Source organism: Panulirus ornatus, chromosome 28, assembly GCF_036320965.1.
Source record: "Panulirus ornatus isolate Po-2019 chromosome 28, ASM3632096v1, whole genome shotgun sequence".
NCBI lineage: Eukaryota > Metazoa > Arthropoda > Malacostraca > Decapoda > Palinuridae > Panulirus > Panulirus ornatus.
In genome coordinates, this window is record NC_092251.1 from 7,069,946 (window position 1) to 7,087,240 (window position 17,295).

At 42.3% G+C, this 17,295-nt stretch overlaps 1 protein-coding gene across 3 annotated transcripts; it reads right to left on the reverse strand.

Annotated features, from left to right (window-relative positions):
- Positions 1 to 1,760: 1,760 nt before the first annotated feature.
- LOC139757812 (ras-related and estrogen-regulated growth inhibitor-like) lies at positions 1,761 to 12,417 on the reverse strand. Of its 3 annotated transcripts, none has more exons than XM_071678652.1 (6): positions 11,953 to 12,417; positions 9,918 to 10,049; positions 4,210 to 4,343; positions 3,672 to 3,863; positions 3,308 to 3,492; positions 1,761 to 3,080 (listed from the first exon to the last, which is right to left on the reverse strand). In XM_071678652.1, the coding sequence occupies exons 1-6, from the start codon at positions 11,981 to 11,983 to the stop codon at positions 2,945 to 2,947; spliced, it is 810 nt and encodes a 269-aa protein (XP_071534753.1). In that variant the 5' UTR covers positions 11,984 to 12,417; the 3' UTR covers positions 1,761 to 2,944. The 3 variants fall into 3 exon arrangements, with proteins under 3 accessions (XP_071534753.1, XP_071534752.1, XP_071534751.1); XM_071678651.1 differs by having other exon boundaries at positions 9,918 to 10,052; XM_071678650.1 differs by having other exon boundaries at positions 9,918 to 10,064.
- Between the last annotated feature and the right edge of the window lie 4,878 nt (positions 12,418 to 17,295).

The following is a 17,295-nucleotide window of genomic DNA, read 5'->3' on the forward strand; positions in this document are numbered from 1 at the left end:
CTATAACACTACAACACCCATCATATAACATGCTACACCACTGCGACACCCACCATGGAACTAAGCCAACCTCTTCTTATATCTAGCTCAACAAAATATTTTCCCTGTTATTTCTTGTGCTATTCGTCATTTTAAATAAGTGTGCAAGTATTGGTAAGACATGTCAATATGTTTATTGTCTACGTCTTCTGTTAACAGTAAACTCATCCACTCACAGCCCATCAACACTTCTCGTGGCGAAGATGACCCACGCACAACCCATCAGCACGTCTCGTGGCGAAGATGACGCAGATCACACACACGGTATGAAGGACACTGCCCGAAATTCGAGAAAATAATGATATTCAGGTAAACCTCCGTTGTTTAAAAAGTTTCGTTCTTTACTTACTATGTCAGCACGATTTAAAAGCTCTGATATAAAACTTTCCTGTTCTTCTGTACTTAACGTTCAGGAAGGATTAAAAGATTTTGAAAATATATTTTACCATCACTGTGTGTGTATATACATTACATAGTCTTTGATAGATAGCTACGACTAAGCCAAGCACGTTCTTTATATGAGACACGGATGACGAATGTATCAATAGGAGCAATATGTTTGGTACCTAATGAACCATTATTGATATGCTAAGGGAGGGTAACTTGGATCATTCCAATTATTTCAATAAAACATCAAAGTGGCGCATGACGAAATTACGATTACAGAAAATGGTAAAATTTCTCTTTGTCGAAAATGGGAATAAGATATGGATAACTTTAACTTTTCAATCTGGGAGCAAGGATTAGGATTCCCAGGTATTTCATAATGTTTAGACCCGTACTTACATGCTGCAGCAGCGGCATACACATGTGCATGTAGTTGAACAGGATTATTTCAGGTAATATACTAATGTTAACCATTGTTTCTATCAGAAGTTATTTAAACACTTTACATATATTCTGTGTTCCTTTGCTTTACAGTTTCTCGATTTATATTTAAAGTTTTGACCTCTCCAGTGTCAAATGAAGATCATTATGTTATGAATATTCGTAATGAGAAACAAAATACACGATTGTAATGTCCTGCATACGCGTTTTTCCATGTCTTGTGGTATTTACATTTTTACTTATTCAAATCACATCTAATGTAAATTGTAGATAACGCCTCGATTACAGTGCTCATAACTATCATATTTCATGTAAGATTCTAATCGATAACATGATAGTATTTTGAGAAAATTCTTTAGGTAGTTAAGTTTTAAAACAAAGCGAAAGAATTCTGCTTCCACAGAGTCTGAAGTCACCCCTTTGAGGTGGCGTTTCCGGGCCACAGTGGATGGATACCTTATCTTCAGCATTATGACTTTTAGTTTTGTACGAGTATTGTAGAATATGTATATACAGTGATAGAGAAATACTGCATGGGTAGTGTAGCAAGACTATAATACGGGTGAGTATAATGAATTCATTTGTTAATGTGTACCAATAGGCATCGCGTGATTACTTAAATAAGGTAGCGAGAGATAGGCTATTTGTTTGTGCTATTCACTGGATGTGGAGGACCCTGCAGGTGGAAGTCCTTTGTGGAGGACCCCAATATGTGGAAGCCCCCCAGCATGAGAGTTAACTGAGCCAACATCCCCATAAATCCAATCCCTCTGTTAATTCGTACTCTAAGTTATTTTCTACCTCACACACATTCTAAGATGTCAGTGAAAAGACGGCTTCACAAGATACATTCTTAAACAAATGACAGTCATCTTCCTTGCAATCAAAACCCATTCTATATACGTACTTTATTATAAAAAATATTCTTTCATTTACATACCTTATAACAGTCTAATGGAAGTGATTAAGGACAGAACTGAGTAGAGCTGGGGTAGAGGAAACATGACAAACACAAGGATTCTCTAGATACACAGGCAACACTATATCGCCTCGTTTATGTGATATGCTAACGAAGCACAAAAGTTACTAGAGACATCATCATCATCTCTCCATGGGATGAGATTACGAGAGATCCTGTCTCTCTCTCTCTCTCTCTCACAAGTAAAATAACATTAACAAAGAGCGCTCTCACAAGAGGTTCACTATCTACAAAGAACATATAGCTCACTACATCTACATATACACCATCCTCGTCTACCGGACCGAGGTGGTAACAATGGGCACCAATCGCCTCAGACGTAGGCATGGACCCTGAGATCAAAACACGGCGGGGAGGCGACCTCTCTCCCCAGGCCCTACAACCATCACAAGCAGTGATAAGGTAAACACCCCCAACTCCGAGGTCTCTCATTTTCACACCCATTGGGCTGTTGCCTCCAAGGAGGAGAAAGTAGAGCACTCAAAATTTCTCACAGAGTTACCTTTCCCCCTGTGTCGGCACATTTAAGGAGGGAAGACAGTGGACAGGAATGTATAGTACCACGACCCTTTGTTTCATCATTCACTAATATGCCAAAGGGAATGAAATACTCTTTAAAGACTCTGGTTCTACACCTTCCTGCTAACACCGGTTCAACAGATGAATGTACCTCAAACTAGGGCGGAACCATCACTTTTGTTCTCATCTTGTTCCACGCTTCGTGAGTTACATAGGAAGAGCCAGGAACCGAGCTGCCATGACCCCTCCTCCTTCAGGTACTTGTACAACTCAAGATTCCATGAGGCTGGATCGACGAGACACAACAGCTTCCTAGACTTGTAAGCGGTGCAGCTGCTGCTAAGCAAGCTAGGAACTGAGGGAGTCTGAACGTCCTAGAGGCCAAAGGAGGCTGAACTCCCTAAAAGGTTCAGGGAGGCTGAACATCCTAAAGGTTAAGGGGAAGTGAGCTCCCTAAATTCCGGGGAAAGCTGAACATCCCTAGTGACTGAAGGAAGGTGATCTCCCTATATTCTGGGGGAGGGTGAACATCCTAGAGGGGGAAAGGAGGGTGAACATCCTTCCTTGAGGCTGACCTTCCTACAGGCTGAGGGAAGGCCGTTTCTTGTCCTTCCTCCTGAGAGTCCTCTTCCCGGCGGCGTCTTGCACCATGACGGTGGGCTTCAGTGTGGGCGACGGGGAGTCCCACCCACGCCCGATCAGCGACCCGATCATCCTAGAGAAACGAGAAATTGCCAGTGAACATCGAGACGGATTTACTCTGGCATACCATATCTTATACACTTTCTACACCTATCCCTCATACACATCATACCCTCTCAGTATAATTACAGCACATATGCATGAATCTATATAAAACTTGAAGGTTACAGCGAAAGAAGGAAAACTATTAAATTTTGAAAAAAAAAAAATATTTGAGAGCCGATGTTCAAGTGGTCGTACCTGGATACTGAGACGATCGAAATGCGACGTTGTCTGGGGAGCGGTCGGGTGAGCTGGAGTGATCTGGTCTCCCGCAGTAGCGCCTGGAACGCTAGTGTGACGCCCACATGGCTCTCTGCGGCACTCACCTCGTAGAACTGGCACCCGTGTTGCAGCGAGAGGGCTTGGCCATCCTCCACCGACACCTAAAATCAAAGGAAAAGCTTATAATTTGCGCCACAATGATGTCTTGTTCCATTCCAAACACACCCGTTGAATGAAAGACGAACTCATAATCAAGTGTTCCACGCGACACTGGTGGTCTATGACACGTTCATATAACTGTCAATACAACGCTAGGAGACTGAAGGAGAGGTGGATTTACCTGCCTACCAGGGTCGAGGTCCCGCTTGTTGGCCAGCAGGATTACGGGGACGTAAAGAGGCGCCTTGAGTCTCTGGAGGGCGTCGAGGATGGCCCGGGCTTCGTGGAAGGAAGAGGAGCTGTCGACAGAGTACACCACCACGAAGCCTTCACCCCACCGGGTGTGGGAAGTGGACACGCCCTCGCTCTCACGCTGTGGCCACATATTAAAAAGTTAATTACCAGTAAAACACTTCCTAACTTAACATCATACAATCTCCACCGCTAAGGATCCGAATCTCCCTCATTCAGGTCTTTTTTTTTTTTTTTTTAGAAATTCTAGCATCTTCAATCGAGTCTTTTTGGAAAGCGTGCCAAAAATCGTAGCCAACACTAACACGTATCTGTTCGTAGCCAACACCCCCAAAACATGGATTTGTAAGGAACGGAATACATATAATCACTCAAAAATAATTACATATGATAAAAAATAATCATAGAACCCTATAAACCTATACAGATCTAGATGGCTGAAATGGATCAGTCCTGGGGAGACCTACCTCACGCAGGGACACATCGAGGATCTCCACCTCGGACGTGACGTCGTCCAAGCAGACGGTGTGTCGGTAGAGCAAGTCGATGGCTCGTCGGTACTCGCTGATGTATCGTCGCGTCAGGTACCGCACCGTCAGCGCTGCAAGATGGAGAGAACATTTTTATTATCACCTGAGGGTTGGCCTTCCAGTCTTTCCATTTGGACACATGAGAGAACAGATCCAAGGCTGGGAAAACAACAGATCGGCTTCTCGTTGCCAATACTCGCTAGTTTCATGACTCTCAGTGGATTTGTGCGCTTCTTACCCACGAAATACAATATTTCTTTTAAATGGGGAAATAAGAATTCATATTCGATGAAAGATACACAAACATACTCCATTTTACTCCTGTTGCACTTTAATTAATCATTTCTCAGGTAAGGTGAACAGTTGCATTAACTGTAATTATCTCTACGGGGAAGTTCTACATTCGTAGTGCCCCATCTACTGGTTTTCTTTCCCCACTATACTCCCAGCCCTCCACACCCACCTCACCACTGGCTGTTTTCCCTCACTATGCTACTAGCGCTTCACCCACCCCACTGACGTGGACTATTCTTGTCAGCGGTGTCTCTGCGTCTAGGAAAGCGAGCCCGAACACACATTCCCTCACTATGCTACCTGCGCTTCACCCACCCCACCACTTCGCGGATCCCCTCTCGTCAGCGGTGTACACACGATCTCTCTGCGTCTAGCGAGCCCAAACACACCAGAAAAACAAGACTTATATGTACGATCTACTTAACGACACGTTAAAAGCATCAACCATGATTTACTTTGTTCCCCGGCGGACCCAGGCAGTGAAAGTGAAGAGAGAGATAAGAAAGGGTGGTCTGCTGCAGTGACTGGGTCAATGCAGGCTGCTTCAGGCGACGCTCGAGCTGGAATACGAAAAGAGCAAAAATATCTATCCTAAACTTTGCTGCGGGACAGTTAAATGTCCCTTATTGGATCTGTACACTCACTACTCAACAGAATAAACATACTTTATCATTTGGAACATCTAATCCATTTAGGAAACCCCACGCTCCACAAATAACCGAGTCTGATTTAAGACACACAGCATCCTGTTCCGATGCTGTGAGTTTTTCTTTCCAGCACAGTTGCTCCGGTTCGACAAAGGATTAATCCGTCCTTGTATGGGAAGGTTCTAGCTCTATATACCTACAAGACAGAGTCAAGTCTAAAGCAATCCGGCTTATCAACTCTCCCAGTCTGACCTCGAAACCTGACCCACTTACCCCTACGACGCAGTGTTGGTTCACTTTCCCTCTTCTGTCAGTATAACTTTGGTTTCCGTTCTCGGAGCGGCAGCTTCTCTGCCCCAGCCATCAACTAGACCACGTAAACTAAAACCCTCTTTCAAATCATTACTGTGTGGCCATTGGCAATTCAGAGACGAACCGTTGTGATAACTATTTCTTTCCTTACATTGCGAGGCTTTGGAACTCTTTACCCCCAACCCTCTCGTGTCTTTCTCGACAACTTAGACCTAAGCCCTTTTTAAAATGCATTTTTCCCTCTTCCACCTCTCTCTCTCTCTCTCTCTCTCTCTCTCTCTCTCTCTCTCTCTCTCTCTCTACCTTTAAACCTTTTAATACTTCATTCAAGGCCTGGCGTTGATGTGGACTTTTGTCCGTGACTGGAACCTTCAACATGAAAGGAAAAGAGGGAAGTCTTCTCCGAGGAATCTGAAAAGTCTTATCCTACCGAGATCCAAGAGGAATCATATCGAGTATAAACACCAAGTCTGAACATCTCCAGCGGCCTCATAAGGAGTTCCGACACGGTAATTATGATATACAGGGCCACTGACTCTCGACAACCGTATCATGTACTGGCCAAGGTCCTCTAGGCGGCCATGCTTGTGATGGTAGGTGTTTGGTGATGTTTGTTCAGCACGCTCCGCTCCCGACAGGCAGGATTAAGAACAGCAGTACGTTATTCATCCGAAATAAACTGTAAACTGATGTAAAACAGTATACTAGGTAGATAACAAATCACCCATTAATCTCTAGCATCTAGACACTTCAAAAGGAATGTCGCATCTCTGTATCTATTAAACCTGTGTGTGTTTACGACCCTACGTATCTCTCTAGATATCTTCCCTCTCTTTCCTCCGCCTCCTGGAGATGCGCTAGCCCACCTCTGTATCGCAGAGACCCGCCACCTGGTGAGGGCTCCGCCCTAGCTGAATGGGTGGCGGGGGGGAGGTGTCCCGTACAAATAAGGCCAACACCAACATGACTCACTCTCCAAACGGAGCCAGTTAGCGGCCTCGGAGGCCTGGGCCCTCCCCAGCCCCAGGGATAAATAGCACCTCTTGCCCAACACACTTCTGACCCTGCGCACACCCACCGTACACACCGCTCTCTACACTCACCTCCGTCGGTTGCTTTATTAAAACACTGACAGAGAGGTCTATGCCTTTCCGAGGGAGTGACCCTCATTCGTATGCCGGCAGATGTTTTCAAAGGGCAACGTAATTAACGCGCAACCACAGGCAGGTAACGGAGGGTTCCCCCACTGGGCCTCAAGAGGCCATTGTGTCTGCTAACGCAAGACGCTAACGTTCGTAGGACGCTCTTACGCCAGATGCCGGCAAGACACCCGAGTGACATAATCTACACAACGCCATTATCGAAAGGTTGAGGATACCTCTAAGCAGACATCTGATGAATGTAGTGGAGTTAATAATCCTTCGATGACAGTGCGAACTTGGGCAAACCTATAAGACGACAGCTCAATTTGCTCGCGTATAGAAGCGAACTCTTGAATAAGCTGTTCAAAATCATATATCTTCATGCAACTCAACTATTAGAAACATCCCTTGAATCAGGATGCTACAGAAAAATTGGATGCCGCTTACAAAAGCTCATTAACTTACAAGCAAAAGTGTAGGTACTCGACAGAGTCCATTTATCATTCTTGCAAATTAGCTGCCGTAATGGACAAGGAAGAGTGTTGAGGACCATAACTTGGGTCGTAAATGATTATCAAGGTTGCTTTACAAGGCTACGATACCTCGTTAAGCCAACAAGGAGAGCTTGCAGTGTTTCCATCTGGTCTCGGTGTGCCTCTGCCCTCACCATGCAGACCACAACAACTAATAACATTTCTCCAAACATTATATATCCTGCCCGTCACACTTCCCTCGTTGTCCTCGATGCATTGAACGCCTCTTGACGAAGTTTGGCATCGCACACTTGGTGCCTAATTTCTCTAAAACATCCATACGGCTTTTAATCAATATATAAGTCTGCTTTACTCGTAGCATACGTACATCGATAGAGAGGACACACACACACACACACACACACACACACACACACACACTGTTTCATCAATGATGTTACAATACCCTAAAGTATCAGTTTTCCTACCCTTCTTATAAATGAAAGGAGACCTTTTCTCTACAGCTGACATTAGTCTTACTGTTGTTTCTTCAGTCAACTGCTTATAAGGTACCCAACCCCTCCTGTACAAAGCATTATTGTTAATTTTGATTACATTTCATGTCTGACAACAGTCACAGTTACTGTAACATATTATGCATCTATAAGACCAACAATTCTTGCGATCAAGACCATTTTCAACCATCTCTCATCTACATTTCTTGGATTACCCATCACCATTCTCTCTAATGCAATCAAAGATGCACTAGTAAAAACTGTTTTTTTCCCAGTTTATTCACATCTTATATCCACCTAGTTTCTGATTTGTTATCAGGCCAAATTTTGTTCTGACATGAACTAGGTTCCCCCACAACCAAGGAGATGCAAGGCTAGGCATCACAACTCCAAGGGTGACCCGATTCTCACTACAGCATCCGTTTTCTTCAGATTCGTCGTCCTGTAACCTCTCCCCCTCTGTTCTAACGGTTCCTTCACAGTTTCTGCTCTGATGACGCTCAGGTAATTACGCCACACTTGCTTCATCGTAGTATTACTTCACTTTCGGGCAGAACAGGGTTAAAACCCTAAGCAAACGACACCTCTTGTCCGTGGAACTCCATTCCTGTGTATGTTTCTTGCATGGTCAACTCTGCTTCCACGCAGAGCAGTGTTGATTACACTATTCGTATGGTGCAGTTCCTACGTCCATCTCCCCTCCCCTAATCTTTTGCAAAAGAGAATTGTATTCATGCTGCTCTGTTATTATCCTGATGGTAAGCTGATACATTAGATTCTTTCATCTTATCATTCCACATATCTTCGTCGTTTAATGAGTATCGTAATACTATTCCATCCTCCACACTTTTCACCCTCTTCTGATCGAGGCTAGAACGGATATCCTCTCCCGGAAACTATTCAAGCCTTTTTCGGACAACTGAATTCTTTCAAGGATCACTTAATCTTTTCCCATGACCTAAAAAAAATAAAATCTTCACATGTAATCACTAGGCAAGAAACACTAGTCATTAAAGTCTTACTTATGCAGTATTTTCTCTAATTTCTGTTGAAATAGATAATACCAGTCAGACATTGCCAAGCAAAACAAGAAGCACTTGCGTTAGCTATGTTCGGTCACGAGTTAAATATACGAAAAGAAGCTAATGAGCTTCAGTTGCAAAAAAATTGTTTGCCATGATAATTTGTCTTGCCTCGATATGTATATTCAGAATCTGAACTTCCAACTACTCAACACACCCGAGTTGTTGGACCTGCATTCTTTTTTCCATACCTGTATGCAGATTAATGTAACTACGTGTCCCCCAAACTAATCAGTGTAAATATGAAGTTACTATCATGCATTGCTCTTGAGATCGTGGTGACAAGAATGTATAAACAGACAAGACATAAAGGTGACGACTTTGTGTCTCGTATCATCATATCCATTAAGGGAGTCTTTGCTTTCCAGGGTATACATAAATGTGAATACAAAAATATATCCATTATTTGTAAACTTTTGCGACTTTTTGACGTTTCTCTATACATATATGCAAGATGATAAAAATCAAATTATCAACAAATATCTAATCTAACTTCGACTAAAATGTAAATGATTATGAAAGAAAAATACTGATCGTACTTTACGTATTTACTAAGTTCTACATATATCATCTCGCGCAGTTTTGTCTTGAAATTTCTTTTCGTCCAAGCCAGAAGCATTCAGCTACGTGGGGGCATCCTACCATATGTTAAAATTTCATGGAAAAGCTCACAGTGATATATTTCTTTTAGAATCTCCGTGAACCATTAATTGAAGACAAAATATATGTTATACACTTTATAATACCTTTTCAGAATTCGTGATTAACAATATTTCATTACATCAAGTAATAAGTGAAAAGATGATGCAAGTGTAGGGAATTGATCACTCATTCTATTTGGGATGAAGTAATTCATCCCATCTTATACAACGCAAATACCCAACTAACAGCCCCAGAACGCTACAGTTACCCACGGGCTGTCCTGTGCCAATAACGGCACCCTGAGCACATACATCCGATCTCTGCCAGAAATGACACACTCGTGAACGGCCAGTCGATAACAGGAGTTCGTGCCAAGCTTAGTCTTGCGAATCCTCACACACACACACACACACACGCACGCGCGCGCTTTCATTGCCCGGTTAGTAAAGGTACAACGTAAGGTCTTGTGAGAGCCATCCTTTAAGATCCTAAAGCAAGTATTTGTTAGTTAACTCGTGTAGTGTGTTCAGTGACTCACCAGACTTGCCGACGCCCTCCGCCCCCAGCACAACGATCCTGAGCCTGGGCGGCTGCTGGTGCCTCAGCCGGCCATCCTTGCCTGGCGGCGACGGCGGCGGCTTCTCTCTCTCTTCTTGCCGCGTCTTGTCTCCTGCTGGGGCAACACCTGTCGGTTAGGGCAGCAGGAGTGGTGCTGAGAGAGTAGTGGCACAAGACAGGGTGTGCATGTTGAATCTTAATGCCTTCTGGATGTGTATTTGATTTGTTGATGTCGTAAAGTGCTCCGAGTGAGTTTTAAGGGGTAGTAAAATATGTTTAGAGCGACTTGGCGCCCTGCTTGTAGTTCTGTGGTGCTAGCTACAGTATGTCTGATATGCTGATATGTGTCCCGTTGCAGTGATTTGTACTGGTAGTGTACTGGCTGGTTTCTATTGTAATGACGTTCGAACGATCAATTATGTGATTGCGGTGAGGATGGGGGGATTGTTGGGGTATCTAATGGACCATAGGATTTTTAAAAAAGGCTTGTGTTCTTGGGTATACTGTGGTATTTTTGTCAGGTGGATATAATACAATAATGATAGTAATAATAGTAATGGCAGTGTTGATATTGGTCATAATGATAATAATGATGTTAATAGTAATGATAATACTAACTGGTTATTACACACATAATTATCAAAGATGTTACAATACCACAACTGTAAAGAATGAGTAAACTGATTTTCTCTGGAAAGTTACGAACCTCACGATTTTGCAACAGTAATCAGAGACAAAAACTCAATATGTAAAAAAAAAATGTCCTCCTTGCTGGAGACCATGATCGTTTAAATCCACGTCAAAAAAAGTTGGCGCCACTAGATCTATTAAAGTTTCGTAAGGTGATTTGAAGGTTAAAGGCACGAGTGTCTGCAAACACAGGAGACAGTTTGGAGTGACAATTGCTGTCTCGTGCATGTGCCGAAAATGCTTGTACTGTATGTGGTTGGGCTGGTGTAATTTACTAGTTTTTGGTGTCTTTGAAGAGTTTAAGCTTGTGTTGGCCTGCTGGTTTTATCAATGATGCAAGTTTTTGATTTTAATAAATCGTGGTTAAGTTGCGTTATTTTAGTAGTTCCGGTTGTAAATTATGAAGCATATCTTCAGTCTTTTGGCCAATTGTGAATTTTGTATTCTAATTCTAGCTCTGCTTGAGCTGCCTTGTTTATACTGGTGTTGTGGTTATGATCACATTCCTTGTGTTGTAATCTTGGTAGTATTCACAAAGTTATAATTGTATCTATCTGTCACTTGTACACTTGTAGGATTATATCCTACAGCCTTGGGTGATATTCATGGTACTAAATGATGGTTGCATTCACAGGTGTAGAAACTGTGATTCCCATAAGCAGTTTTGGTTGTATTTATGCAGCCACAATTGTAATCATGGTAATGTAGTCACACTTTGAGTTATATTAGGTTTACGATTACATTTGCATTTTGACTTCTCGTCATGACTGAATCTATCGAGTACTCGTAGATATATTAATGGATCTGTGATCATTCTTGTATAAATGTTACCCTCGTGGTGTTATCATATCTTATGGCATGTAATTATGGTTTCATTCATGAACACAGATGAATGTATACACAGATGTAATCTGCATTATTCCCGACTGGAGCTGTGATGGACTATGAGTTACGAAGAAATGTGTACCGGTATGGTTTAGATATGTGATATATCAGTTGGCCACTCTACAAAGGAATATTCACTTCAATTCTTTGAACGTTGAAATACTTTTGTACTTATCCTCATGTCGCTGTTGTAGCCTTTGACAGATACGTAAGTTTTATAATGTATGGGCCGACTTTCTATTGTATTTCAAACTGCATTCCAATTGACATGACATACACTTCTACCCCAACCTTACTACAAGCCTTACAATGTTCTAAGTCTTGATCGTAATGAATGAATCGAGCTAAAGAAATCACTATAGAATACAGAGAAAGAAGCACAAAAAATGAACTAGCTAATTTACACATCTTGGTTAATTGTAACACTGGATCTTACTTACCCGACTGGGTTTGTTGTTGATTTCTGCACATGGGGACGTTGGTGATTAAGTTCCGGTGGTTGTTTACTCAATTTGCTCGAAATCTTAAATACAAAGCTTGATTGTATAATGACACTTGAGCTCAGTTCTTTTTTGTTGTTGTTGTTGTTGTTATCGTCCAACCGTCAACTGGGGAGAGACTTCAATGTGCCAGTAAGAAGCGGTCTTGCGCGAATTCATTGGGGCGAGCACCTCTCATTTGCTTGGGGTCGTGGTGGTCTTCAAACGCAAGCCAGGTCACTTCTCGTTCATTGTAATGAAATGTCTATCATAGCAGGTGGTCGATCGTCGTTAGCGTTGGCTCTCGCGAAAGACTTTCAAGAGTGAAACTGCACAAGGATCCTGTGAGCTATCCCTAACTGGATGTCTATGTTTCGAGGATGTGGCAGCGCGTTCTCCTGCTCCTGATCAGTGTGCTGCCTTGCTACAGACTTAAGGAGGAAGGCGAGAGTGCGTGCTGTATTGGCCATGATGACTCGGTGAGAGACCAACGCGCATAATCTTTAATCTTTTATAGCATCATCTGGAGAGTCTTGTAAACTCTCGCTTGAACCATTCATGACAAATGGAGGTAAATGTATCGCTGTAAATTTCAATGACACTTTCTTTAAAGGTAATGGTGAGGGGTTGAGAATAGTTTCTTTTTTTTTAACAAGAGAAATCTGGCATGTATCGAAGCCAGACTCCAGTTGTTGCCGGGTATTGTGCATGAGGCGCCAGGCAGCGGAGCAGTTATCTACCTGCCTCAAAGATTCATCTGTCTCATTTAGCTGCGCTCAGAGAAGGGTGAAGCTTGAACCACAATCTTCAATTATTAGGAGTTACGTTGACATAAACAGTTGTAGCATTCAGCACATAACTTTGACTCCACTTTCCGGAGCGTCATCCATTTACCCCACTCTCTCGGATGTTTTCTTCAAGATGGGGAGATGGGCGATGAGTGTAGGGAAGCATCGTTGTCAGAAGGAGGGTGTGGGAGGCGTCTTTCGGGTGATGGCGCCGTCCAGTCCGCAGCCGCCGTCCCTGCCAGGTGTGGTGGTGACGGCCGCTCCAACTTTGACTCACGACCCTAACTGCTTTTTGCACTGATAGAACGTATCTTTTTCACGCGATGTCGGATGATCTACCTCCGATGTCAGTCTCGAGCAGTATCGTCAGAGTTACGTGTACCTGAGGAAGGCTTCTCTCCACTGGTTTATCAACATCTTTGAATAACACTAGTGCTTTCTTATTCGACAAAACGCTTGTCTTGTTTCAGCTGCCTACAACGTTTTTTTTTTTTTTTTTTTTTTGCGCGTCCAGTCCCATGCTTTAAGCTGTGTGAAATGTAACTCGTTCCCAAGCGAATTATCAAAGGCATGATCACGATAGCGTAAGGGCGTCCAGTACCCAAGACCTGTTTTTACAGTAATTTTGTTAACGAAAGGAAAGTAGGGAAAATCATTTTCAGATGAGACGGTGATATGGTACGGGCTAAGGGCACACTAGTGAATGTTTTCCTTCATAACACTAGGGTCCCTGAGTAAACACCTAGGCCAGGCTTCCTTGTATTTCAAGGACTAAACCACACAAGCGTTGTTTCAGTTCTGTTTATCTCCTGTTTCGTAGTTACATTTTCATCAAGTTACGCTTCCGTTTCCTTGACATTTGTTCTGTGTTCAGCAAATGTCTACTTCATATGTACAGATACAGTTTCGCTACCTTCAACACTTCAGACGTAGAGGTCTCAGGAAATGAGAAATTGAAGCATCACTCATAGGCTACACGTGACTCGTCTGCCTTGCTGACCACGGGTGGTACAGGCAAAATCGCTATCTGCGCAGTTGACTGAAGAACACGAGCAAATTTCGGGAGCGTTTACAGCCTTTTGGCTAATGAATATATCTGCCAGCATACTTTAATGTCATCAGTGAACAGTTCTTCCAAAAATTTTAAAAGATAGAACAATCAGAGGCCATAACTTGAGGTGTTGAACAAGGAACTTAGAAAATATGTAAAGAACTACTTTTAAGAGTAATGGATGAATGGGGAAAATGAATAAAGACTTGACACTGTGAATGCTGACAGCATACAAAAGTTTTAAGTTGTGTGATAAGAAATCCCTCACCTTACTGTCCAAATACGCAGGTATTTATACCAATAAATATCACGCACCATGATTGGACGGGAAACTGGTAAAGAAGAATGATGAAGTTGTCTGAGAGAAAACTTACCTATTTTATGGTGACCGACATAGCATGGTTATAGTATTCATTGCTTGATGATCGGGAAATATCGCCTGCTTGTATTCTGTACTTCTCTGTGTACACCGGGATAGATTGTACACACATATTGAATATTGTACTCGTTTAGGTGTAAATAAAAATTTTCCTACTATCTAATCTCTTACATATCAATGATGAGATCATCACGTCTGGGACAGTCTTAAAAAACGAATGTATGTTCCGTGAGGTTTAAACAGCACCAGTATGTAAGAAGGGCATAATATGATAGTAATTCTTCCGTAGCATTAACTAACCTCGCAAAAGCTTTTAATCACGATCACACCTTACGGAACAATAACAACTTAAAATCTTTGAAATACAAGAAATTGAACAACGTTCTCATGCATTCGTCTTCTCATTCAAGCGGTCAAGTATATATATATATATATATATATATATATATATATATATATATATATATATATATATATATATATGTATATTGAATGTGGGTCTGTATGTTAGCTCGGAGTTTACTGCCGGGTCGCGTGGCAGGAGGGAATGCTCGACGGGTTCAGCCTGTCTTGTGCCCGCACACTAGCCGACATGCCCAACCGGATTATGGATGACAGCGAGACTGGCGGATGTCGGCATCCGATGCCATTGTTCGTTTCTTTCAGACACCACCTTGCTCTAGTGGGAAGGGCAATACAGTATAATTGTATGTCGTCTTGAATATTCAGGAGGGAGAGTGAGGGGCGTGCATGGGAGACTGAACTGAATTATCAATAGTTTGATTGTATGATTCCAGGACCCATTCTTCTTCTAATCATGTATATATATATATATATATATATATATATATATATATATATATATATATATATATATATATATATTAATGAATAAGATATAACCAAAGGAAAAAGCTGAGGAGCTGATATACGATATCGATGATAACTTTTTTGTTGGTCTCTCTTATGCTTACAAATATGTTCTACAGTGACCTATGATAACAAAGGCATACAGGGTCACCACATCGCGAATATCTAACTGGTGGTCTGATGCGTGTATGTGCGTAAATGCTCGTATACTTATGCAGGCATGTATGTGAGTGCTGTATAGGATCGCAGGTCTGTATGTGCAAAAATCGTGAGACGGGGCTAATGTACGACCCTTAGCCAAGTGGGCAGCTTGCCCTCCACCGGACACAGACCGCGCAGCCTGACTGCTCGTAAACATCCGAGGGAAGGGCGGGCCAGCACAGTGTTATCACTTTTCTGCCACCTGGTTCAGTCTCCCGCCTACGTCTAACAGGACTGTCGTCCCTCTGGTTTGTTACTGGTATCGCCTTTCGGCTCTTTGTGGGAAGCGCTGGTGGGGCCGCGTGTTGAGTCAGCCAGGTGTGGCAGGGTGGGGCTTGTAGGCGAGGCCGCAGCATCAAGTTACCAAGGCGTTCAAAGCTATCTAGCTTGCATTCTGGGGCTCCATATGATATGTAATATTGTTTTCAACACTACGCTAAGATTATTTTCTCAACCCACTAACGGTAACTTCAAGAAAGCAATTTGATTTTAATTGTATCAGACGAAATATAAAATGTAACTTTCCTAACACATTCAAAAAGCTGTTGGGAAGAAAAAAAATGTTTCCCAGATTTTTTTCTGAAATAAACTGATCAGTGTTACTGAGCTGATGAGAGATTTTGATCTCACGTCTCTTGGGCCCCCATGTCTTTTGGCTCTTAACGCCATGGGTTAGGAATAGGATATGTGGGGAGATATGTAGGTCTGGAACACCTGAGGTATCGTAGGAAAAGAGAGCTATAAGGGTAAGGTAGGAGTAAAAAGGCTCTTTGAGTAGTGTGGGAGGGAAAACCTCTTAGAATGGTATGGGAGGGATGGGCCCCCGAAGAAGTAAAGCTCTTAGGACGATGATGATGATGGGTATGGCAGGGCTCCTTAGGAGGCGTGAAAAGGGAGCGTTGGGGAGTATTCCTGGCGTCTGTAAGTACTCCTGGGCGGAAAAATGCGGGGCGTTTGTGCGCCTCGCATATAATATTATTACATGCATTTTTCCTTGCATTGGAAATTTAATCAAAGGTCACTTACCATACTCCCGGGGAGTTGAAACATCCTCGCTCACATGGGTAGGTAGCCTTGCTCCACCCTTGCTCCAGCCTGGGAGTCATAAACACACCCGTATCTTGAAGATCTTGTCAAAATCTCTCGATCTCTGAAAATGGACTTTCATCAGGAATGTACTCGCAAGAGATAATGACACTTGGCAACTATCGTCTCCCAATAAATCAGTCCTACTGCAATGTGACCAGGTATTGAGTAGAGTGCATTTATGCTGTTAACTCTTAATTTCCTTGGGTTGAGTGCGTTTGTGTTGTTAACTATCTTAATTTCCTTAAGTGGTGTAACTTACATACAATTTCAAGCATAGTAAGTTTATCTAGACTGAAGACAAAAGTGAAAGTAGAAAATTTGTTTGAAAACATACCTGCTGTTGGCATTGTTACAATAGAAGCAACATACTGACTTCGCTGATTAAGATTGTATTTTCAGGATAAGTTAAACATTAAAGATTATTGTAGAAACACAAAGATAAAAAATGATAAAAATGATACCGTTCTCTTCAAAAGCATTTATGCAAAAACTAACCTTCCTCGTTGTTCTAAGAATTTAGTAACCATATTACGGAGCTGTTTAGGCGTAACAGTTGTTAATCTATTATGGGATAGTGTTATATAGAGCTTAAAACTTTTGTTGTACGCCACAAAAGTCGAGTGGAAACAACGATGGAATGTTTTGTTTTATATAAGTTTAGAGAATTTTTACTGTCAGTAGTACAAAATTGGTTTCAGTATTGCCACCGACACTTGACTGCGAACATGAATACTAAACTACAAGGCTGTTATCCTTTTACGTGCCTGTAACGATAGGGGAAGTCGAAAGCGATTGGCATGAATCCTCAATACATTTGGAACGGTTGAAGGACCTTGTTCAGTTTACCTGCTCTGTTGATACCCATAAGGCAGGGAACCAATATTGTTACGTCGCTAGAGATTTAAAGTATCTAATTTAAAAAATGT